Here is a 26018-nt window from a genome sequence, read left to right on the forward strand (position 1 = left end):
TAACTATTAACAATTAATTGGTTAGTCTCTTTGATCACTGTGGTATTATGCCATAACATTTAAAAGTAACCATGTACTTACCAACATTTTACTCCTTCATAATAAAGCAATTTACATTGTTATGCACAGTAATTGACTGGAAACTGCACAGCAATTACTTTTATGTGGTTTGAAAGTAATATTACTTTGAAAATACGTATTACCATAACATTAACCAGTTTTTATCGATCTGTAAATTGCTACTTAACATTTAGGTTGTCTACTATTCTTTGTATCATGTAGCAAAGTGTAATGACCTCTGTTCATATTGATGGTAACCATGTTGTTTTGGCCAAATAAGAGATATACTAATAGAAATACTACACATAGAAATACTAATAAAATGGCTCACTCACATTAGGACAGGCATCTTCTCCTTCCTGTCCTACTAGAATATACAGCAGCTCATCTTTCTGTAACAGGAAATCTCCAGTGATGTAGACTCCATGCGACTTGTGAACAGCCAAGACACTTCGGCCACCAGCTGCCCCATATGCTGTGATTCTGAACACAAATAAGCATGTAGCTATTTAACAGACACTTTAATCTGTTTTTTAGCAGATTTCTGGCTTCTTTGACTGACTGGGCTAAGTGTCATTATATGTCTAAATACTTAGGAAATGTGTTTTCTCAAAACAACAATTACCTGAATTACCTGAAAAAGCTTGATAACAGCCTACATAGCTGTACTGAAGAAGAACATGTTCCTATTTAATTGTCCACAAACTTCTGTTAAGCTCTTAATGAGGGATAAACATAGATATTTCCTATAGTGTTCAGGACATTGTGCGAGAGTGTGTTGTGTGCACCTATATTTCCTTGTCTCTGGAACCCGCCACATCTGGATGCCCTTGAATGGTCCTTTAGTGCCCACAGTAACATTGACATTACTGTTGCGATAGGAGTTACTGCACTGAGTTGGTGTTGGACCATCCTGACCTGTGGCTCCGCAGGTGTGGAATATCCACTTGATAGCTGCATACACAGAAGCCCAAAGATTCATCAACTGTCGTATCAATACGCGTGATCTTCATACGATAAGCCTGCTTCTTATTCAGTAAAAGTATCACTGTAACTACAGCTGTAGCACATAGTTTGATGAACAAAGTTTAATTAGGTAAAAATATATAGCAAGTTTTGCTATACACAATCAAAAATCTGAAGTCAATTTACAATCTGTTCAAAAAAGATATTTAAAACTATGGAAGGTCTTCTGCAGAAAAATTCTAGAAGACTTTAATGATTTATACATTTCAAAAACAGGTAAATATGAGATTTTGGGTTTTTTGTGCTAGGGATATAACCTAGAGACATGTAATTAGATTTAAAGCAAACATTATAGGTTTGAGTTGTAATATATTCTCTGTGCCAGACAAATAACACCAATTATGGTTCCTTTTATTAAAGCTCTCGAATGTTTGATTGGTAGAAATGACTGAGTCATTGGAAGCTGAGTGGCGTAACTCAGTCTATCATGAGGTTAGCGGTCCGTCTCTTTTTTCTCATCAGACAAGCAATCACGCAGGCGAAGTCGGAGGAAGTAATCAAGCAGATAAAGGCTGAGGAAGCTGATCTGACAGAAGAACATGCTCCATCTCTCCATAGCACTGAAGGTTTGAGTCAGCACAAGGCAAACTCCCTTATTCAGCTGGGCTTCACTAGACAAAATGAGGCTCAATGATAACAAAGGGAGAAATCGATGAATGTTAGATGAAGAAGTCGAAAGAAAGAATAAAGTAAGCTCGGACTGGATTCACAAAATATTTATTCAACGATTCTAATGATGTCATCAAAGTTTAGATTTTTTGTAAAACTCATTTTTTTAAAGTTCTCCTAGGGCTGTGTCATCACAATAAAAAAGCTTTGTTGTATTTTATTCTAAAATCATATTTTTTTTTATATAAACTCTGTGTTTGGCTGAAGATAGTAAGGTGATAAATTATGGGCTATTTTCATTTCTGAATAAACTATTTTTTAAAAAGAAAATTATGATGTTTCTAAGAAAAGTTCAAGAATTGTTCACAGGTGAGTTTAAAGAAAAGCAACATTTAGAAACAAAAAGCAATATAATAGTTTTAACCATCTAGAACTTTTACACAAACAAATTCTTTCTGAAGGGCCACACCCCCTTTCCCTTCCTGTGGCGCTGGGCCTGGTATTTAATCATAAGGTTTTCAATTAGTCAAAACAAAAGTGCCATATATTACTAGTTCAGATGACTTTTTTGGATATGTGCCCTGCAGGACATCGTTCTAACTGTCTTTACAATGACAGAATCACTCTAATTCTGGGATCACAGACAAACCATACGTTTGTCTCAAACCAGATTAATTAGGATCAGAGGAGCAGTGCTGAAACACAATTCACGTACAGAAAATAACGCCCCAAATAAGTACTGCCTTAACTTAAAAACATCTTGCAATGACCTATCTTAACATACAGTACAGGCCAAAAGTTTGACAAACTCACTCGTTCAATATTAAGTGTAAGTCATCTATTTCAAAAATAATACTGTAAAATAAAATTTTAGTTTTCTACTAACAGAAAGTAATCTGTTTGGCACAGCTATATTTTTGTCTACAAACGTAATTTCAAGGATTGAACCATACATCTTCTTCAGATTAAATGATTTTTAAGATCATAGTTAACATTTCTGTTCTGCTCTATTATCAGCAAAACAAAACCATGACCTTGGCTTTACTAGGGTAATACTCCAGTTGAGCGATAGTAGATCAATAAGTTGCTTTAATTGTGCCTACTGCCAAAGCTGTCTTACAGCGCAGAGGACCTTGTGTGAGTGAGACTTTGATAATGAGTTCTGACAAATAGCAGATTAGCTGTTCATTCAGATTTATTAAATCTGATACGGTGTGAGGTCATCTACAGACAAACAGATACGTCTGGCATTTGGTTGAACAAATTTTCAAAGTCATCTAAAAGAGTTCATATAACAAACTTATTTCCTAACAGGTCTGTTGAAAGAATAGTAGTTTAGATCATCATTACGTTCCAGCTTATCTGTGCTGGTGTGACTGGTGGACCATCTGCCGGTGTGATTGGTGAACCAGAACACCTATTCTTTTCACTAGCCTGGTATTTCTTGTTCATAAAAGCATCCAAAACACCAGTAATGCAATTTTGCCTATGAAGACTCACAGCTCTGCACATAAGTTGAATGCTTTCCTTAACACGTCTGATCATTAATATCATTTGAGGGGGCTTCTTAAACTAAACTGTATGAAGTTTAAAATGTGCAGTGCCAATAGAAGTCAAGAAATGGAAATAGAAAATCATTGTTTAACTAATGTTGTGAATGGCGTTAAGCATTAATTTTAAGAAAATGATGCAGGAATACAGTAGTCCAGCAGATGGCACAGTTTTATTTCACTTCTATTTGGACTTCCACAAAAAACAGTATCTCTGTAAGCCTTCCATATCCATTTGAAGTCCAACATACACTGTCAGAAAAAAAAAGGTTTAAAATTGTACCTTTTCTGTCACTGGGGTGGTACCCTCAAAGGTTCAGTTTTGTACCTTTTATTGGTATACAACACATTGAAATGTTGTACCTTTTGGGGTACAATATTATACCTTAAGGACCTATTCTGTACATTTTAAGGACCAATTTTGTAACAAATAAATGTTAGTGGTACAAAACATTTAACTGTACCTTTAAAGGTACAAAATATGTGCTTAAGGTATAATATTGTACCCCAAAAGGTACAACATTTCAATGTGTTGTATACCCATAAAAGGTACAAAACTGAACCTTTGATGGTACTACACCAGTGACAGAAAAGGTACAGTTTTAAACCTTTTTTCTGAGAGTGTATTTGGTGTACTCAAGCATTTCAACAATTTCAGTGTGCACAGAAGGAATTACGTGGTCTGGACTCTGAATTAGGTGCCATTGTGTTTGAGGTACATAACTCTGTGAAAGCATTCTTGTTTCTTTTTAAACACATGGACAGGATGCTTCACTGTCAGTAAAATATGTATGGCGCTTTTTGATCAACACTTTACAATAAGGTTGTATTAGTAAACATTAGTAAATGCATTACATGAACAGGCAATAAACAATATAGTTTTTCAGCATGTATTAATGTTTTGTTAATGTTAGTTAATGTCAATACAGTTATTCATGTTAGTTCATGGTGCATTAATTTAGTACAATGCTTGATTTTATAAGTATATTGGTAAATGCCGGAATTAACATGACCTACAATTAATAAATGCTAAAGTGGTAACACTTTATTTTACGGTGTCTTTGTTACACATGTGACATGTAATTATTATAGTAATAACAGTTAATTATGCATAATTACATGCAACTAATCCTAAACCAAACCCTATATCTAACCCCAACTCTATAGTAAGTACATGTTGTTGATGATTATTACTTAGTACTTAAATATATAATTACACTGTAACCGTGACGCCGTAAAATAAAGTGTAACCAAAGTATTATCCATTGTTAGTTCATGTTAGGTAATGCATTAACTAATTGTTAACAGATACAACCTTATTGCAAAGTGTTACCAATTAACTAAACACTGTTTAAAAGTGTAACCTACACTTTGAAATGTACGTAAAAACAAGCTGCACATTTTCAAAAAACAAGCATTATAAAAAGGGTGGAAACTATTTTAAATAAGAAAAAGACTTGATAAAACTCACATTCCGTCAACGTGGGTTGGAGAGAAAATGCTCCAGGCCCTCCATAAAGTGGTGTAGTAGTCTTGATGTTCTCAATGCTTGGTGTGAACAACGCTTGTGTAGGGCTTGTGGGAGCTACCGGAGGAAATTCTCCATTGGCTAGGGATGAGAGAAAAGACACAATATGTGGTTGCAGTTCAACATCACCACTGCAGCCAGAGAAAATGCCCTAGGCATTGTAAAAGCACTGCCAGCCTAGGATGCTTACTCAAACACACAATTTCATAAAAAACTTATGAACTTGGATAACATATGATGTCTGGACCCTTTGTGTAAAGCATGTAGTGATATCAATAATTTGATTTGAAAATCACTTAAAGCAACACTAAAGAGTTTTTGCTCTTTGCTCCCCCTACAGGTTAGAAGCGTAATTGTCCATTACTCACTGTTGTAAATACTGCAGTATAGCTGGGTCGGATTGGATTGTAGGTCTGCCGTAAAGCAAGTTTTTGTAGTTTTCACTCGAACTACAGGACCGCTACCCGACGGTTGAAAACTTCTTTAGTGCGGTTTTGGCCGATAGAGGGCTGCAAAGCGAATGTGAAAGTGCCGATCACCCTGTTTCGAGTGGATGAACGACTGAAACTTTTTTGGAAACGTTATTTTAATTTAAAAAAAACTCTTTTTTTGCAATCGTTCACATTTCAGAAAATGTTAATGATGTGCTAATGAGCCTGCTTGCCGATTATGTGCAAGTGTCAGACAGATTGACCTTAACTCATTCACCGCCATTGACGAGTTATCTCATCATTTATAAGTTCATATTTAACTAATAAACGTGCCTTTCTAGACGAATTTCAAAGTGAAAGTGTACCGCTTTTATCCACCAGATGGCGCCAAAACGAATTTATCAAAAACGGAAGTTAAAAAGAGATAATGATTTATTTTAACTGCGTTTATGTTTGATAGTCATTCTGAGTCTGATCTCTAACATAAATTTCTTTACAAAAATGCAATTTTTTAAGCTTTTTGGTCAAAATGTTGTATTTTTGAAGAGAAATATCCATATTTCAGTGGTAAATTAAGTAGAAAAAGTAAATATATAATGAAACGTTTTTTTCCCATTTTGTTTGTTTGTTTGTTTGTTTATTGTTTGTTTGAAAGCAGGGGGTGTGTTCTTTAATTTGATATAATTTGTATGTTTATATATTTATAGAAAATAATTTTTCCTGCAAGGAATTTTGTGAAAATTTTGATAAAATCACAAAAATGCAGGTGGGCAACTTTTCTCAAAAAGGCTGGCGGTGAATGAGTTAAAAGCTTGATATGAAACCACATGGAAAATTGTTGAGAGCTGTGCTTGTAAATGTACCTGCAATCAATTAACAGACATTATAAGGACAAGTAAACTCAGAGGTGATCCTCTGTATGCAAGCTGTGTATAGGGCCCCAAACCACTAGGGCCCCTTGCTCTTAACTTGATGTGGCGCTGCGCAGACCAACTGGGGAGTAACATCATTGTGCTGCGAGGTCCATTCGAAAGCATAACAAGCTGTATGATCTCACTTAATTCCAGATGTTAGTCGGTCTGTGCAGCTCTGCATGCAGTTGACGTGCCTGTTGACATATTATTTGATATATGGATATGTTTTAAAGTCATCTGTCTGGATCAGAAAAGACAAAAAGCACCATGAAGGTGAAGTAAAAAGATTAAGAACACATTTATGTTTATACCTAAATTTAAGCAGAGACAGTGAATGGGTTTTTATGAACCCCCTGACAGGGCCCCTTCACAAAGTTGCTTAGGGCCTCCAAAAGTCTACGGTCGGCTCTGATTAAACTATATACCTTTATAGTGTTAGCACATTTTTTTGGCTATCCACAGCATTAATTTCAGGGCTGGTAAAACTTCATGCGAGGCACAGCCATCCCGTTGCTTTCATATTTCATTAGTCTGCTTGCTCCCTCGTTGTGACATATTTTTTGCCATTTCTATCTCTTCTTGGATGTGATTTTTTTGGAAACTCTATTGGAGACATGTGTGATATTTTTGGGCATTTCTGTCTCCTCTCAGAAGCATCTTACACACAAAAAACTTGAAACTTTACTTGCTGTCTAGAACAGACAACTGAAATATTAAAGGGATCTCATTTGGAAAATCCAAAAATTTGGATTATTTTTGATGTTTCTAACAATTAATGAAGGGGTGGACAATTTTTAACCAAAATGATTAACTTGTGGTGTTCTAATAACAATTCAGGGATGGAAATAAAAAAAAAACATCCCAGGAAAACACATGTAGATGTATGTGGTAGCAGTGATATCAGTGGAATAATTGACTCAAAATTGTCAAATTATTAGAATAAATATATACATTTATTTGCGTTTCCCAAAAGCATCGTTAGCCAACAAACATCGTAAGTTCCATCGTTACTATTATCAACAATTTGGTGTTTCCCGAAATCATCGTTCAAACGAACATTCGCAAACTGCATCGGTAACTTGTGTCGTTGGAACGACAGCTGTTCACCTGTCGTTAGAAGCATCGTTCCTTGTTATTATCATATGAGGACTTACGTTGATCATGCTTTTTAACAAAATAAGCAAAAAACGTGTAGTACAGTCTATATCCACAGACTGTACTACACGTAAACACGTACTATAACTCTGCACAGTCACATACGGTGACACTTTAAGGGTTTATGAAGCGCATGTGCCACAGAGGGGCAAAGGTGTCTCTAGTGTTAACAGACCAGAGAACCAAATTCACCCCAAATTGCTTGTTTCTCCTCAACAGAAATATGTAAAACATCATGATAATCATATGTGGACTGGACTGCTGGAGTAGGCTATGCTCTATTCTTCGCCCATCTGCTTTATTTTACAGGGCTTTCCATCAGCTTTATTTTACAGGGCTTTCCATCTGCTTTATTTTACAGGGCTTTCCATCTGCTTTATTAATGGTGTTTCATTCGCTGATGTGCGTGAGTTTGAAATGTTTTCAGGGGTTGCCTCACAGTGTCATATGTATATTATGCTATAACTTAGGTGGTAGGTCCTGTGTAATAACTGTCAACACTTTATTTTACAGTCCTGTTTCCATGCACTTACTATGAATGTACTAGTGAATCTACCCAGTAGTTAATGCGTACGATATTCAATGTTTGAGTTTAAATGATAAAACAGCAATGTTTGTGTCGTTTTGAGGTGGTCATCACATATTTATGAGCTGCTGCTCCTTTTGTCACGCCCCACTACTAACGTCATGTGCGCACGCGCAATGGTATTGCGCGAGTAGTACAGACCATATATTGTGTATTATATATTAATATTAACCGTTTATGTATTATTATGCCAACAGACATATCAACCAAAAAGTAGCACTAATAAGTACACTCCAGGAGAAGAAACTCATTACATATAATGATTGGCTTCAAGTGTAAATTGTGATGTAGCCGTCTCCACAATACACTCGTTTTGCCCTGGACAACACTAACTTATTCCTGTTTAAAAAACATTTTCAAACCCATTCCTTTCGCAAATTACAGAAATTTAGACCCGGCGGGGAATTTATACTGCTTGTGGACACCATGCTAATTGCTAGAAGCTAGCGGGAGGTCCGGACTGTATCTTGGGAAAGTGATAGAGACGCGGGGGTAGGCTCGTCGGAAAGTCCTGGTCGGTAAGGCCCGGTCTTGGTTAGTTTGGCAAAACACTTTTAGTTTGGCAAAACACTATTACTTAGTTCACCCCCTCGACGCGCACCAATTTGTGGGTGGGGTGATGTCAGTTTTTTTGTAGGCCTATGATCTACAAACATTAATACTATTATTAACATTACTATACACCGTTTAAAAGGTCTACGGGTTTAGCATCAGTGTATGGTCTCTGTTTTGAGATACAGATGCTCTAGCATCATAAATGTAGTATTTTGTGACAGAAGTCGGGATAACAACATGCAGAATATAAAGGGGACTTCATACATTTGTGTTGATATAACGATCACAAATTGAATCCAGTCTGTTTCAGATGTGTGAACATTTTTCTTGTCATTTTATTTCCGTGAGACATGATAATAATGTAGGATATCAACGATGACAACAGTTTGGAGGATATCAGCGAAGTGACTGCTCTAGCTACCTGGTGGGTGGAGACCTGGGTAGTGGGGTGGTGGGCAAGAATATTCAAATGGAATGTGGCGACAAGGCGTGTCACAATTGAGCTGATTTTGAAACCGCAAAACCTGAGACTCAAGGCAGAGGACATTCAGAAATCTGGTTCTCACTCAAAACAGCATGTGTGACTATTCCATGAATTGTTGTTTTCAAATTTTATTTCTCAGTATTTTATAAAAGTATACAAGTAATTCACAAACGATTACACAACTCAATGCTTCACACACATTAGCCCCAACTCAAGGCATACCCACTTGGCCATGGCTATTCATGTGAAGCAGCAGACACCGTAGTAGGCAAGTCTTGACTGTTCATCTAAAGTGTAGATTCCTTCAGCTGTAAAATAATACAATCCTTTGTTTCAGGAAAAACTGTCACGCTGCAGTTTCAATTTAAATCTCCTGGGACAATCAGGAAACAGCGTAGTCATCACTCTTCAAATACTTTAATATGTCTCCATATCAAATTGGCAAGTTGTGGTAGGTCTACAATATTCCAAATCCTAAGGCCTGACACTGACCACTTTATACCACAGAGACGATCTTCCATTTCAGAGGTTTAGCATCACATAGTAGTGGCCAACAATATACTTAGCAATACCACACATGTACATTTTGTCATAATTTCTGGAGAGTCGGTTAGTATTTATTTTATTTACAGGAATAATAGAGAGAAACAATGGTAAGCAATACTCAATCTTGTGCCATCGCAATGAGCTTCACAGCTCAATGGAGAGACAATAGAGAGAAATAACTGTGTAAGCAAGACACAATCTTGAGTCGTCCCATTGAGCAACACAGCTCAATAGCCACCTTTGCACAGCCAGGCCATTGGGAACCAGGGCTTTAAACAGGCCTGCGGGGCCAATAGCCTACACTATAAAAAAATTATGTTGGGTCAATTAATTATTTTTAGTCTCCAAAGTGTTACCTTCATTGTTGTTTTTTTGTTGACCCAAACCTGACTCAAATATAAAAAGTATGTTTGCTTAACTAGCTTTATAGTTCATTCAACTAAAATGTTTTAATCAGTTGAATCTTTAAAAACTGAACAAAGACTCTGTCAATTCAAATGTAGGTATTTACTCCGTTTTATGTGTTACTTTAATTATAGTCTTGCGTAGTATAATACTGAAGGTCTGGTATTTTTCACTGCTTTTTCTGGAGAAAGCCCGTCCACAAGGCTGTTTGACGGAAATTTCAAACAACCAATCACAGTTTGTTTCGCCTATCGTCACGTTTCGGACTCCCCACAATAACGAGGCGGCTGGCAACAAGTCAGTTATTGAAATAACCAGCCGCAACCGAATAGCATCTAAATAGCACTTCATCAACAGCCACAACAAGAGACCATCCCAGTAAACATCTGTTTCAAGCATATCTCTTCACTTTATAACACATATAAGCAATTCAGGAGAACCAAACTTTTGGACTCCACCAACTGCCTCAAGCTAAACTCTTGGATGTCATTTAGAGAGTCTATGCCGCGAACTTTGCATATTTTTGAGAATCCAATGTTTAGCTGATCATGTTAACTGGTCATTATTATCCACGTGAACATGACTGATTCTCTTCCTCAATGGAATGTCAGAGCTTTGTTTTACAGGGACTAAAACTAATCGCGACACTGGCGTCTCCTGGACATCCTGTATATTTCAACCAATCAAAGACGACTTCGACATTCCCACAGGGTTTCCAGACAAGTGTACAATAAACATCAGACATTTAGCCAACATTCTGTGGGTGTGACGTCTGAGGCTGAGACTACATTAATTGTAACTTATTATTTGGAATTTTTTTATTATCAAATAATTTTATGTTGTTAACAAAATGATTAACTTCAGTCACATAAAAACAAAAGCTTTAATTTATTACCATCACTTAACATACAGACTGAACATACAGAATTAAGTCTACTCTAAATAGAAAGCCTAAAACAGTCCAACAAGCACTCCAAAGTCAGTCAGAACATCTGCAAGGCCATTTAGGATATCATCTTCTTCCACCTGTAACAGTTGCAGGAGGAGACAGTCTCGCCATCTCTCTGGTCTGCCTCTCCACATCATCACCGCTCTGATTTGATAAAAAGAGAAAATAAACACACATACATAAATACATGTTCAATGTAATAAAGCTTGACGGTGAAAGACTTTATTCCCTAAAATAATGTTAATGTTAGGCCAAAGTTCCCTCAGACATCACACGTAATTAAACATTATTAACAATTAACATTTATTTACTACCACTTACCTGACGTGAACTTGAGAAAACGGCTGATGACTTGTGTGAAACTGGTGGCAAGTAAGTGATTCCAGCAGATACAGGGGGCTTGATCTCAGATGAAATGACCTGTGATCCAGATCCTTCTGACTAAAGACATTTTAAATTTAAAACACACGCACACACATTTAGAAGTTTTATTTAAAATTGTTATGTATTGGGACTATTTCTCCACACGCTCCTTCTGCTTCGGAGTTTAAACTCACAGGCAGACAGAGTCCAGTCATATCAACAGACAGCAGAGTAACTTACATGATACATCACTCAGCTCACTATCAATTAAGTGCAATCCTAAACTTTTATTTAAAACATAATCCTTTCATTATTAAGTATAAGAAATAAAAATGAATTAAATCCCATGTTTAAAGGCCACAGAGATATCAGAGCCAGCGGTTGATTTCTGAAGGACTTGCAAATGCGAGACTGCATTGGGCAGGTATGAGTGCTGAGGGCCCGCGGTGATCCTCTGGAGCTCATCTCCGAAAGTGTCAGAGCACATTTTTAAATAGACACTATCTTTATTAACCTGCCGCATTTTTTTACTTTAAGCACGTACATTTATGCCTGAACAACTCTTACAATTACATTTTGTGACCAAATAACAGTAATATTATGAGCATATTGCTTTCAGGAAATAAAAGACTCGCATAATGAGCTGCATAATAAGCCTTTAGGCAGGAATCTGAGAGTGAACTACAGTAAAGAATGTGAGGACAAATGTATACATGTTTGTTTGAGGTTTATTAAGTTAAGTTAACAACATAATCAAAATAGAAATGAAGGTCAGTAGGACATTTTCAGTTTATTTGGAAACAAACCCTATTCAAAAACTTAACTTGTATAAACTTAGAAACTGATCAACAACAGAGCTGCTCATGTGGCTCATGTTACCATATAACTTTATGTCCAAAAAGTGTAAATATGTTTTTCCACTTCATAGTTTTGTACTGATGAAAGGGATGCAGACCTGTAAGAGAGTTATAAACAGCTGTTAGCATAAATTGTCCACAGAAATACCCTTACATACATGGGTAAATTTCACTGATAGCACTACATTCAGATCAACTATCATGTACATTTGGACTAAATTCAGAACATCTCAGATAAACATCTGCAGTGATTAGTTTTATAAAAAGCTGTTTTCAGATTACTGTTTTTTAAGATGCCCATCAATCGTCTAGCTTCTGTTTATAACGCGTTTCTGTAAGCGCATATGAACTTTAAAAACACATCGCATATGGCGTCCATGTGCGGGAGCTCGCGTCTCCGCGGCGCTCATGAAAACGGTGTTGCGTGTAAAGCGCAATGGATGGAATTGTAAACAATGTATGGAATCATATTACAGCACACACTTAAAAGATCTTGCAGTGCAGCCTTACTCCAAGTTGCCATGAAGAAAACGAAAGTGAATAACTGTGTCTAACACAGCATCTGCCATTACATGACCATCACGCATCCTCGTTTGTAAACAATGCAAAAGTTTTTCAATCCGAAGCGTGCAGTCTGCTGAGGTCGCATGTGTAGGCTGAACTGCACAAGCCATAAGCATATTACATAGCAAATATAAATAAAGATAAATGACTTACAGTTTCATCAGGAAAATATCCTCCTCCAGTGTGTCTTCCATTGTTCTTCTTCTTAGGTAACGTTAAAGATAAACGCTTCTCTTCCTCAATGTCCAGACATAAATGAAGATATTCCTCATGTGTGTGTAAGTTTATCATCCAAACATGCGGTAAAGTCTTTAAATCTGATAAAACTTTACGCTTTGCTTGTTATGGTTTGAACAGCTCGTGTCTTCATTACCATGTCAACAGCGGTACCGCCTGTGGGCGTGACCACATTAAAGATAATGAAGTCAGCCAGGAAAAACCGCACTCTCTTTACTTCAATGCAGATTATAAAAACAGGCAATATTTGTTTTCGATTATAATTAGCTTGTTTAAAAGTAGATATTTCAGGCTTTCTTTGGATATGTGTATCATGTTTGTGTGACGAGTATTCGCAGAGTTTCAACTGATTTTTGTAAAGTGTTTTAAGAGACAGCTGGCGGAGACAGAAATGTCAGAATGCACACCCTGTTTATTTTCTTTATTTAACAAAAACACAAAGAACTCTCTAATGCTGAACATCTTTTACTAACTTCTTTCGTAAGAGAATCCAATGCCTTGTCTACAGCGCGAGTGCTTGAGACTCCGCCCACCTGAGCAGCTCATTTGGATTTAAAGGGATACACACAAAAACAGGCACTTTATGGGTCTGAGCAAAAATGCACAATTTTAACATGCCACAATAAATTATCTATATGGTATTTTGAGCTAAAACTTCACACATGTACTCTGAGGACATCAAAGATTTATTTAATATCTTAAAAACGTCTTGTGGAATGTCCCCTTTAATGTTTTAAAATAGATTTATGCAGACTTAAAATAGTCTTTTCAACTAAGCCCAAGCAAGAATATTGGTTTAACTTATATATTTTTGCCCATCCAACATTACATTAATTGGGTTTTTTACAGTGAACGACCTCCAGCTGCAAGGCCGAAAATCAAGAAGTGTTTCAACTGTCAGATTAGCAGCATGGCAGTGCTTCCATAAACCCCTGCCCTCAATACACCCCCTGGATCTAACTTCACACAATCCTGCCCATTTTAGTGTGAGGAGGAAGTCACCTAAATCTGACAGGAGACAGGAATTAGATTGCATCATCATAAAACCAAAAATAATAGAAAGATCCAAGGTGTTACTCTGAAAGTTTATGTTGGCTGAAAACGAATGATCTAGCTAAGAGACAATATCAAATCAATATGCAAAGCTGTTAACCATACAGAGTGTTAACCACAAATAAAGCATTCTTCTATTGCCATTAAACTTTATATAAAATATAAAAAAAACTATCAAAACAAATCCTAGTTTCATATTTATTTAAAAACGTTAATCTTATGCAGGCATTTATGCGTGTAACATTTATGTAGGTTTGTAATGTTACTGGTTCTTTGGCAATGTAAACATACTTTATAAGATGTGTGACATTTGGGGCCCTATTTTAACGATTAAAGTGCATGATCAAAAAGCGCACGGCACACAGTCTAAAAGGGTTTGTTCCTATTCTCTTAATGAGTAATGGCTGTGTTTTATGCATAACATGGAATAAGCCAATAAGAGTCTTAAATCCCATCCCTTTTAAAAGCCAGTAGCGCTCCACCACCCCAATTCCCCATTTAGATATCGGAATTTGTAAATCAGAATTTGTAAACTAAAAAACTAAGTGGAGGAAGAAGACCACCAGTTTAAGATTGATGTAAAAAAATGTGTTTTATTTATTTGTATTGAAATTATTCTTTTTTGTATTTAAACCTTTGATTCTTTTTGCCGCCTAGACTTTAGACAAGATCTTATTTGGTCAATGGCGTAGTCTATTTTAGTTGCCTCAAAATAGCAACGCACCAACAATGTGCCTAAACACAGAACGCCTATTGGGAGCATAAAATGGCCGCAAATGCATTTGCTATTCAAACAACGTAGCACTGAACATGAAAATGAATACTGCACTGGGCTTAAACTAGAAAAAACACTTGCATCGCGTTTTGCGCTTCATTGCGGCAGGTGTATGATGGGACCCTTGATCTTTATTAACTCTTTCCCCGCCAGCGTTTTTAAAAAAAGTTGCCAGCCAGCGCTAGCATTTTTCATGATTTTCACAAAAGTTGAATGCCTTCCAGAAAATGTTCTTCTTTAAATATATAAACAAACAATATGTCAGATGAAAGAACAGACCCTCTGCTTTCAAACAAAAAAACCCGTTTCATCCTACCTTCATCAGTTATCTTGTAATCACCTCTCAAACATGGGTAGGTTTCTTCAAAAACACACAATTTTTAGCAAAGAGCTGAGATAATTCCATTTTTATGAAGGACTTTTGGTAGAGATCAGATGCAGAGCGATCTTTAAAACATACACAGAGTTCTTTCTCTTTCACGTGAGGCGCTACTTCTGGGTTGTATAAGTTGCGGAAGTTTTCTTTTCTCTTAATTGACGAGATATCTCGTCAATGGCGGCGAAAGAGTTAATGAAAATTTGTCATTAAATAAATACTGCCAGATAGCGGAGTAAGACAGAAAGGAACTTTATTTGCATCTCAAAAATCTAAACGTGCTTATCAGACAATTACTAAAGAATGTGCTTATCAAGAATCAAGTCTATTAAATCTTCTGTTACAGTGACCTATGACTTGAGTGTGTGTATATTGTGGATTAGATTAGAATGGAAGAATTCATGAAAGGGCAGAACTGTTATCACAAGTAATGAAATTACATTTAGGGCTAAGTTTGTGTTAATATGATTTTATAAATATTATTAAAGTTACTGCCGTATTGTTTAATAAAAAAAAAACATATGTATTCTTTGAGAAAGAGATTTTGTCAGTATGTTTAATTTGTTCCCTTTTGTTTAGACAAAAATAGCTTTGATTTTGGCCAGTGTATCCATAAATAGACCTGTGTTTCCTTCTCATATTAGCAAAGTCCGTCCACACCTTTGGTTACCTGGCTTTTCTCTTAGCTTTTCAGTAAATTAATTTGTTCTCGACAATGATTAATAAGACTTAATTTGTGAGATTTTCACCCTCAGATCTGACACAAAAACAGAACTAATCCACAGCCTCAGGTTTAACCTTGTTTTATGTCATGGTTTAGTAAGATGTCATTGGCAGATTGTTCAAAAAAGCTAAATTTTATAATACATTTGATTTCCTTAAAGATAAAAGTAGCATTTATGTTGATTCAGTGTGCTGTGGTGTGCTGCGAGCAGGGTGTGGTGTAGTTCCTGCAGGAGCTAATTTAGTTCCTGCAAAAGGGTCAGGGTACTAAAATAATTCCCAGTTCCTGTGTTTTGCGAACACATCAAAAACCAGTAATTGAACAATGAAAACGTTTCTGTGATTTAAAAATGATTATAGACTACCTAAACTATACTACAGTATGAGCATTCCTAGCAAGTTGTTCCTTATCTTTCCATTGTTCTACAGTTCAGAGTTTCAGTATTTACGTCCAAATGGTTTTTCAGGCAATCAATTTTCCTGTGAGATACATTGGAGCATTCCACTCATGTTACTGGAAAGCTACGCATTTCACACTGCTCATTAGGGAAACACCAAGCCATCGCCAAGCAGCTGGCATTGTCATAAAAGAAGCACTGGCTGATTTTACGAGGACTGGGCACCACAGGTAGTACCACAAAATGAGAATCTCTGGGCATAAAATTCTGTGAAAAAAATGGTAGTTTGACTTCTCCTGACATTTTTTATTTTATTTTACTCTACCATTAGAGCCTGTCACTATGGGTGGGGTATGCAAATTTCGTATTGATAGGACGCCCTATTCTGGCGAGCAAACTAATAAAAACTGCTGCTAGAGCTCAGAAATAAAGGTAAACAATTGATGTGAATCCAATGCCATCTGCTTCAACTGAAGAGCATTGAGAGAATGTGATGGTCTTTAACAGGACATTAAATCTATAGAAACAAGCCAGTATAGTCTCGCGAGAATTCATACATATTTTACAGGTTGTGTAATTTGTATGAATTGACACAAAGTGATTTGTAAAAAACATACATTTATCAATAAAACAATAATGTCGAAACACCACCCCTAACCCCATATCTACCTAAACATCACAGGGGCAAAAGCAAATCATACAAACACATAGGAATTCATACAAATTTGGAGATGTACAGTAAGACATATCTCATTTTTATTTCCCATCATTTTTATTACCCTGTCCCTATTCTATGACTCAAATATTAAACAGATCACTAATTGCATTAATATACATTGTTTACCCTTAGAAATAAGGCTGCACACTTCATCTCAGACCTTAATGCTGATTAACATTTGAGACTATATATGTCATTTTGGCATGAATTAAGGATATATCGAGGATATTACATAAAACTCATTCACACAGGCCTGGACTGGGACAAATAATCAGCCCTGGCATTTTGGCCCAAATTGGCCCGCTACATAGGATTGCAAATACCACCCATCTTTGTGGAACCTTGACTATGTATACCAACTCAAAGCCATATAATGATTAAGTATAAAAGTTGGCACATGATATTAGAATAATATAATGCAAGCACTGCAGAAAGCTTTGCAGGTTTTAAAAATCTGCTAATTGTTTTAGCCTGTGTGCACAAATTATAAACTAACCATTCTGACCACCTTATGATAACACTGAGACCTGGGCCGTATGTATAAAGCCGCTCAGAGTTAAATTTTAGTCTTAAGTGTGTCAAAATTCTAAGAATGACGTAATTTTACTCTTATTCCTAGACTTAAAAATACATTTGATTTATAAAGCCTCTAAAGTGTTAAGACTAGGTCTCAGCTCCTAAATTATTTAAGAGAGCTGGAGAGGTCTCTTAACCTAGTTAAGAGTAACAAGAGGGCAGCAGAGAGGGGGAGATCATGCACTTTACAACAAAGAATGCGTTAGAATTACTTTAATTCAAATGTATTTCTATAGCACTAATGAAAAAATTTATTGTTACATTGTTGCAGAGCAGAAAATGTACAATAAATACATGTTAGTAGTATATAGACAATAGATAGGAATGAATATAACATGAAATATAGAGTATAGGGTTTTTATACAATGCATATTATATTACACAAAATAATATACAGTATAAGATGTATATTAGTAAAAAAAAATTCAAGTGCTTGCACAGTACCAAGAATTATTATGGGATTATCAAGACAGCAATGGTATAAACTTAAATAGTATATACATTTGAATAATATACACTGTAAAAAGTTAAAGTTAGATCAAATTATTAATAATCCCTAAAAATATATGTTTTTTTCAACTTAAATTTTCTCAGTTTAAGTGAAATAATTAAAGTTAAATATGTTTAAATATTTGGTGTTACCAATTGAAGTAAGTTTTTTAAGTAGATCCGCTTTTACGTTTTACAGTTTATGATAGGTAAATAAAATACCATAAAATGTGGATAAAATCTACAATAAAATGTGAAGTATCTACAAGATTGCAGTGACACTATAACATGTAAAGTGATATTAGAGTATACATTCCTGACCCAAAACATAATGTTAACAATGTTAGCAGTGAGCAGGCCAAATGTGAAAGTGACAAAGATGGCAAAAATTACAATTGTGTTTAAGTGGAGAAAACCAACTTAACTTGATCATCTTGTTCAGGCTTGATCATCAAAGTATTTTTTATCTAAGTGTTTGCAAACTTTAGTCTTTTATTTATAAACAGCTTGTGAATAAAGTTAAAATAATGTGATTAATCATCTTAATTTTTTAAATAACATTATGTTTGTCTATTTCATTAACATTTTAAAAACTTAATCAAAATGGTGCAAAATGGTAATTTGTAATATTGTTAAACATTTTTTGAAGCAAATTTAAATTAAAATATTTAAATACTGCTGTCCCAATCAGGATTTCTTGTCTAATGGGTGTAATAAGTGTAAAAAAGTAGTAAGGCTGATGGATAAGGTTGCAGAACTAGAAGTGCGCATTTGAACGCTTGTTAAGGATAGTAAGACTGCTAGTGTTAATGTTACAGACACTGTTCCAGATGCTTCTAGGATTATGGGTAATGCACATGGCTCTGAGTCAAAGCGGCAGACTAACTGTGTGACTCTCAGGCGGCATACACCATACACCAGCCGAGACAAGCACCCTAAGTGATTTTATTCTCAGGAACGTGGAAATAGAGGCACCAGCCACCATAGTCGAATGTATCCCGGGAGCCAGAACGTCTGACTTTAGACTCAAACTTAAAGTGCTGGCTAATGCTAAGTTTTCTAAGATTGTAATGCATGATGGCACTAATGACACCAAACTCCGCCAGTCGGAGATCACCAAAGATAATGTTAATGAGGTATGAGAAATTGCAAGAACAATGTCAGACAATGTAATATGCTCTGGTGCTGGTGTGATAAGACATACAGTAGTCTAGATGTGTTGATACTCTGATAATATAAACTCTATTTGCTGGGATATATGTGTTCTTGACATGTCAAGGCAGCTAACAGACGGACGGTTAAGATGATCTGTCTGTTTCCTGACTTGGGCCCTGGATAGTCAGACATTATCACAAGTAAGACTATTTGATAGATTTCCAGAGTACAGCACTTCCTTCCCGGGAGGGATGGTGGCCATCTCTCTTAAGCAGGTCAGGTATCTTTCAGAAATGCTTCCAATTGTCTGTAAAATCAATGCCATGCTGTGGGCAACACTGTGACATCCAGCCATGAAGTAACCCTCATACATGGTACTTCTAGAAGCTATGCAAACAGCCACCATTTTACACAATAGTACACTGAACACTAGATTACCACATGAACAACTTGAGTCATTTAAAGCCACTACAATAGAAGAATTAATAAAATCATCCAAATCATCATTGTGCATATTTGACCCTGTTCCCACGAAATTACTAAAAGATGTATTTCCTGTAGTGTCAGACCCAACAATAAATATCATTAACTCATCACTAGAACTAGTATACATTCCAACAGCTTTCAAACTGGCAGTTATTAGACCCCTCATTGAAAAGCTGTACCTTGACCAGGGAGAGTTTAATAATTTTAGACCAATCTCCCATTTCTTTCAAAAAAAAAAAAAAAAAAACTAGAAAAAGTAATGGCAAGCCAACTATGCACATTTTTAGTGAATAATAGTACGTATGAAAAGTTCCAGTCAGGATTAAGGCCCCACCATAGCACATCAGGTCTAGGTTCTGTCCTTTTCTCGTTATATATGTCACCTCAATAAGACATTATCAGGAAACATAACATAAGTTTTCACTGCTATGCAGGTGATACCCAGCCTTACATCTCCTCACATCCTAGCGAAACCCACCAGTTTTTTTTCTAAGCTAACAGACTGTATTAGCGATATCAATAAATGGATGACAAATAATTCCTTATGCTAAATTCCAATAAGACAGAGACACTTATTATTGAACCGAATAACTCCAAAAAAATATGTCATACTACATGTTACCCATAGATGACTGCACTGTTGTGCCATCCTCCACACTCAAGAACCTAGGTGTGATGTTCGCCAGTAATCTATCTTTCGATAGTCATATGTCATCTGCCACATAACATTCTTCCATTTAGGAATATCTCAAAAATACGCCATCAAATGCAAAGAAGCTTATCCACGCTTTTTTGACCTCAAGAATAGAGGGTATGCACATGACATCACTGTCGACAAGAGGGACTGCGATTACGCCCACTGAGTGGCAAAAGAGAGACGGCAGCATTTGAGTACAGCGTGACATCGGAGAAAACGCGTCGAAATGGGAAAAAGCTGTTGTGCGATTGACTGTACTAATAGATTAACAAGATTTCAGAACTACCGTTTTACAGACTGCCAAAAAACACAGAAAGGAGAAATAAATAGATTGTTCATGCCAGTGTCCACAGACCACAGGTGGGTTGATAAGTTGCTAGGGTCACTATCTTTCTATTTAAAAGTATTTTTCAAGTATTTTTATTTTATTTTATCCATACATTTCAAAGCATATTATCATACTTTTTATTCTATTACATTTAATTAATGCACGTGTTTGTTTTACATTTAATATTTAAGTAAATTAAAGTACTTTTACTCAAGTACAACATTTTAATGTAATTATGTATTAAATACATTTTAATATGCAATATTAAACTCATACACAGTATAATTCTGTGCTTTAGAATGTAGTGAAGTAATGTATTTCCCAATACAAACAACCTAATAAAGCACAGATGCTTGGAAAATGTAACTAATGTAACTAAGTATTGTCCACCTCTGCTATCAAGTCCAACTAAATTCAATATAAGCTGATAATAGTTAGTACACTGCAGTCGCAAAATTAGAATATCAAAAGTGTGTAAAGGTGGTAGAGCCTTTTCCTACTTAGCCCGTAAGCTCTGGAATGATTTATTCAACAATGTTCGAGAATCAGACCCAGTGGATCAATTGAAATCTAAACTAAAAACATTTGTCTTTAACAAAGCATTCACATAATTTGTGTAGTAAATAAACTTATGTCGCAATAGTTAGCTTGTCCGGGACCAAGCAGATATTCAACCACTATACCATATGACACTTGCATTACATGCAAATGACCTCATACGCCAATAGGATTTTGTTTCTCTTTCCCTGCCTCGTCCTCGAACCCGAGGACTCTGAGATTTACAGACCCAGTTCCTGTTGCCGTGTAGCTCATCACAGCACTGATCTACTGGCCTTCCTTCTACGTGATGCCCAGCCGATGTATGCCCAGGGATCACAGACCTAAGACTTTTCCTACAGGGTTTTCTCCTAGGAGTTTTTTTCCAACCCATAGGGAGTCAGCAGGCATTGGCTTAACTAAGAACTCTCTTCTATATGTTCTTATGTCATCTTAATCTTCTTCGCATTGAGGAACTTTGATGTGGAGATGGAAGTATGCGATGGAGCACCATCCTGCTGCAGATCTTTCGCACACCCCCATACTGGATGTAACCAGACCATGATTTTTCCGCCACCAAACTTCACTGTTTTCTGGGTGAGTCTCAAATCCATGCGGGCTCCAGTAGGTCTCCTGTATATATTTAATATCTAAGGCGATATTTAAGGCTACTGCTGTGTAATTCAACAGAAGATTCATCTGAAAAATCAACCTTCTGTTTTTCCAGCATCCATCCTTTTGGCAGGCAGTGGGCCTTGGCAAATGCCACACAGTTTTTTGCCAAATAGTCTTTTGTTTAGTGCTGGCTATGACCATGGAGGCCATTTCAAGACAAAATCCAACAAACTGTTCTGGTTGAAACAGGGACTTCAGGTTACCAGGTCTTGTGGAGCTCTGCTGCAGTGGAAAATGGGCTGGCCTTGGATTTTTGAGCCAACAAACGGTCCTCTCAAACAGCTGTTTTTGTGCGGGGTCTGTCTGACCTGGGCTTGTCAAAAAACGTCTCCAGTCTCTTCAAATCTTTTTTTATCCTCTGTACTTGGCGCTGAGACACATTGAAGGTGTCTGCCACATCAGCAGTGGATCTGGTCTTCCGGCTCTTAATAATCAAAACTTTAGTCTCAGGGTGAATATTAGGCATGTTTGCAGAGGTCTAGTTGCAGTTGATGTAAAGGTCTGGTGTACTGGGGTTCTTTTTATACACACCTGAGACCTAATTGATCCATTATTAGTCACAGATGAAGCTTATATGACAAGGCGACAACACTTATGTCTTTGCAAAAATGGACTCAATGGGCTTTACCAAGCTGTGAATATCAGAATACTTTTTGATATTTTCTTTTTGCACTGAAACATTATTACAAAAGCTGTTGGGATTAAAATGAGCCATTTCTTGAAAACAAATCTTGATAAGAAATATATTTTAACGGCACTTCAGGTCAATTTGTACACAAGCGACAAGACGTAATAACAATAATATATTACTTATAAATAAATAATGGTAGTTATTAAGATTAATTTGGTTTGGAATTGGAAAAAGGTGTTTCGAAAAATATTTGGTGCTGATTCTGTGTCTCGTGGGAAGTCTCATTTCCTTTTAGGATAAAAACATATTTCGCTAATTCTTTTGAAAAATGCATTAAACCGCCACTGCACCTTGCAGTGCCATTAATAAATTAAGCAAAAAAGAAAGAAATGGGCAGTGATGCGCAATGTACAAGTGTTATGGGCTGTAAAAGTATGAGATGTGTCGGCCTAAAAGTATGTCGGCCAACCGGGAAATTGCTCGGTCTGCCAGATGACCAGTCTGCCCCTGCATACACATTCAGAACAGCCATATTAAATGGAGACAGGAGAGGCTAAAATATATGAAGTCACAGTGCCGTGTCGAATCAGAAAATAGTATCAGATACAAATTGTTGGCCAGATATTTCATGGAGCAAGTGAGCCATTTTACATGAGTGGCACTCTCTCCATGCTACCAGAGAAAGACTTTACATGCTGTTTTTCGACTCCTAGATCTTCTGAAGATGTATATCTTATTGTGTTTAATTATGTTTTTATCACACTGTGAGAACCAAAGTGCCAGTCATCAATTACAATTTCATACACATTAAATCCTTTAGTTTTAATAGGCTACTGTATAGTCTATCCCATAATAATCTCCATTATCTTTTATATTGCGCAATTACAGCACTATACAACAAATAAAGATAAAATAGTCGATCCCTTTCACACATATGTAGTGAATTTGACAAGGGCACAAATTAATTTACTGATTTTTACACGGGCAACAACTGGGTGGTATGCCATACACAGGACACTAAAGGTTTCACCTCAAGTGTGTGTGCATGTGTGTGTCAGATGACCCCTCCCTCCTCTACTTTGGGGCACCAGCTAAAAAATTTCACTTTAACAATAAGAATGATCTATAAATCATTCAACAAATAATAAAATTTGTAAATTAGAGGTTGTTTGTCATCTAATTTATCTGAAGGATTTTGTGAGATTTTGACTAGCTTGTAGAACCCTTTTACTGTATTATCAACACAAGGAAGACACAGTGGTAATAAAATGGAATTTATTAACAAAAGATAAACAATAAAACTAAAAACACTACTAAATGATACTAAAATACTAAAGAATACATAAAGATGAAAACTAAAATGCGAAGAATAGAATACTGTAGAATTTATTAAATAGAATTTATGGCAGAATGTTTCCTGTTTCTGATAAGATGAAAACCTTATTTTAATTAAAGAATTATCTGCTAAACAATAAAGAAATCAGTTATGCAATAGTTAATAAAATAGACCAATGCCATGGTTTCAGAAAAGAGGTTTGGATATGTGATATTTACGTTCTGTGCGTTTGACTAAGTGTTCCGGTGATGGCCTGTCAGCCACGTGTCAGGCTTTTCCGTGCTGCAATAGGGAAAGAGTCAGGTTCAGTTCAACAGCCTTGAACACAAAGTGCTGTATAAACTGTGATCTCCAGGAAGCACCAAGAGGATACTTGCAATCTGGAACACGCAGACACGGTCCTGTAGCCGGTGCAGAAGGTCCTTAACAAATCTGGAACATGCAGATGAAGGTCCCTTGAAGTGAAGGTTTGCTCTTCTGAGCTTCACCTTGTTGTAGACGTCTGTGATTGCCCTTCAGGATGTGAGGCTCGGAACGTGGTGTAATCCACTTAGTCTCTGGACGCATAGGCCAGTGACTCAGAACTTGTGGTCGATCTGGTTCAGTCTCTGTTGTCAAACTCAGAACGAGGAGCTGTAAAATCTCAAAGAGAGATTCAGAAACTTGGTTGGTTTTCCGATGATCTGCTATTGCCCCTCTCAGTGGGAGACTCAGAAGGTGGGTGCTCTGTTGAGCAATGGGGGTTGTCTTGTTTCAGTCTCTTAGCACAGGGCCCAAGACTAAGAACATAGGTGTACTCTGTTAATGTCTCTCTTTTCGGGGTGAGAGCAAGGATTGTCTGGTAAAAAGGAACTTTTGTAACATTTTAGATAAGGAGGAGTTTGCATCGTCCAGCCTGGAGGGCCCAGGCTCTCCACTCGAGCCCGACCTCCCTGGCCAAGCATAGCCATCAATTCTGGGTTAGATTCGGATCGCGCCACCTGTCCCGAAGGTGAACTCGCCCTCCGATGCTGCGATTGATATACGGTCATCTACGGGAGACTCGAAAGATAGGGACAGTGTGCCTGTAAGTAGCCAGTCAGCTTCCCTTGGCATCTCTACTGGCTGCAGCCTCGAGGAGTGAAGGGCCTCGGTGGGTTGTTGCCTAGCCGGGGAATTCCTCACAGTAATCCTCAGATCGGGGCACCCAGAGCCCGACGTGGCTTGCCTCGCAGGGGGCGGCTTTGTCCGAGGCATCGGAACAGAGTCAAATTTGATGTTGGGAGAATGAAAGGGACATGTTTTTATATTGACCAAATTAAATGTGTTAATGTATCTTTCGCGCTCTATGGCAGGCAGGGTGGACAGATAATTACTCAACATGTTTAATCTGAGTGATTTCATAAGTTATTTACGCCTGCCAGCTGTGTAAAAACGTTGCTTTGTTCCGCTATTTTGAATGGAAGTCAATGGAAGGTCTGGTCTGTTTTCCCCCAAAAAGGGGCGGTGCCGAAATTTACAGTCAAGTTCCCGGATGTGCCGGTAGTCCGTATGCGCAGTTTATTTATGAAGTGCAACAAGAACCTACACGCGGATGACATCAAAGTACTGCGAGAGCGACTTGAAAGATCATGGACAGCATTCTGATTTCAAATCACTCTCGCTGTATTTTAATGTCATCCGTTTGTCAGTTCCTGCAAGTCAGCATTACGTCGAACACCTTGTCAAAAATGATTGAGATGGCCAATCAAAAAAAAAAAGGCAAGTGCCACCGGCCAATCACATAACAGAAGACAAGCTTTCCTGTTAACACAAGCTGAGCGGTGGCCAATCAAATTAACCAATAGGCGTGGTTACCGCCAGGACAGGAGTAACAGTTACGCCGCGTCAATCAATCATAACGGACACACAGATTTCAAAGGCAGCATGATGAAAGATAACCAGTAAGTAACTTTAATATTTAAACTTTTTCAATCATAAAAATGATTTTTGTTTAAATGTCTAACAAACGTATTAAGGGATGCAAACGTTTACGTGATTCGTGTGTAACGTAATGTGTTAAGTTATATTGTCTGTGTGACAATTATATTGATATTAAATTAGCTGTTTTCTATCAGGTTAAGAATAACTGTAATCATATTATAATGAAGTAATCGAACTTGGTTATCTGGTCTTCCTGATGTTAGACCATTTATATAAAAAAACATATTTGAAAATGTATTTCTGTAACGTTTAATTTTCTTTTTTGGTGAAAGCATGTCTGTGTT

At 36.8% G+C, this 26018-nt stretch overlaps 1 protein-coding gene across 1 annotated transcript in view; it reads right to left on the reverse strand.

The window, feature by feature from the left end:
- The window catches only part of LOC129416905 (ALK tyrosine kinase receptor), a 723819-nt gene that overhangs the window by 55176 nt on the left and 642625 nt on the right, over positions 1-26018 (reverse strand). The window contains exons 11-13 of the mRNA XM_073869493.1: positions 4717-4854; positions 849-1014; positions 396-543 (exon numbers count right to left, since the gene is read on the reverse strand). Coding sequence (XP_073725594.1) covers positions 396-543; positions 849-1014; positions 4717-4854 — 452 coding nt within the window. The remainder of the gene's footprint in view (positions 1-395; positions 544-848; positions 1015-4716; positions 4855-26018) is intronic.

The sequence above is a fragment of the Misgurnus anguillicaudatus genome, chromosome 7, assembly GCF_027580225.2.
Source record: "Misgurnus anguillicaudatus chromosome 7, ASM2758022v2, whole genome shotgun sequence".
NCBI lineage: Eukaryota > Metazoa > Chordata > Actinopteri > Cypriniformes > Cobitidae > Misgurnus > Misgurnus anguillicaudatus.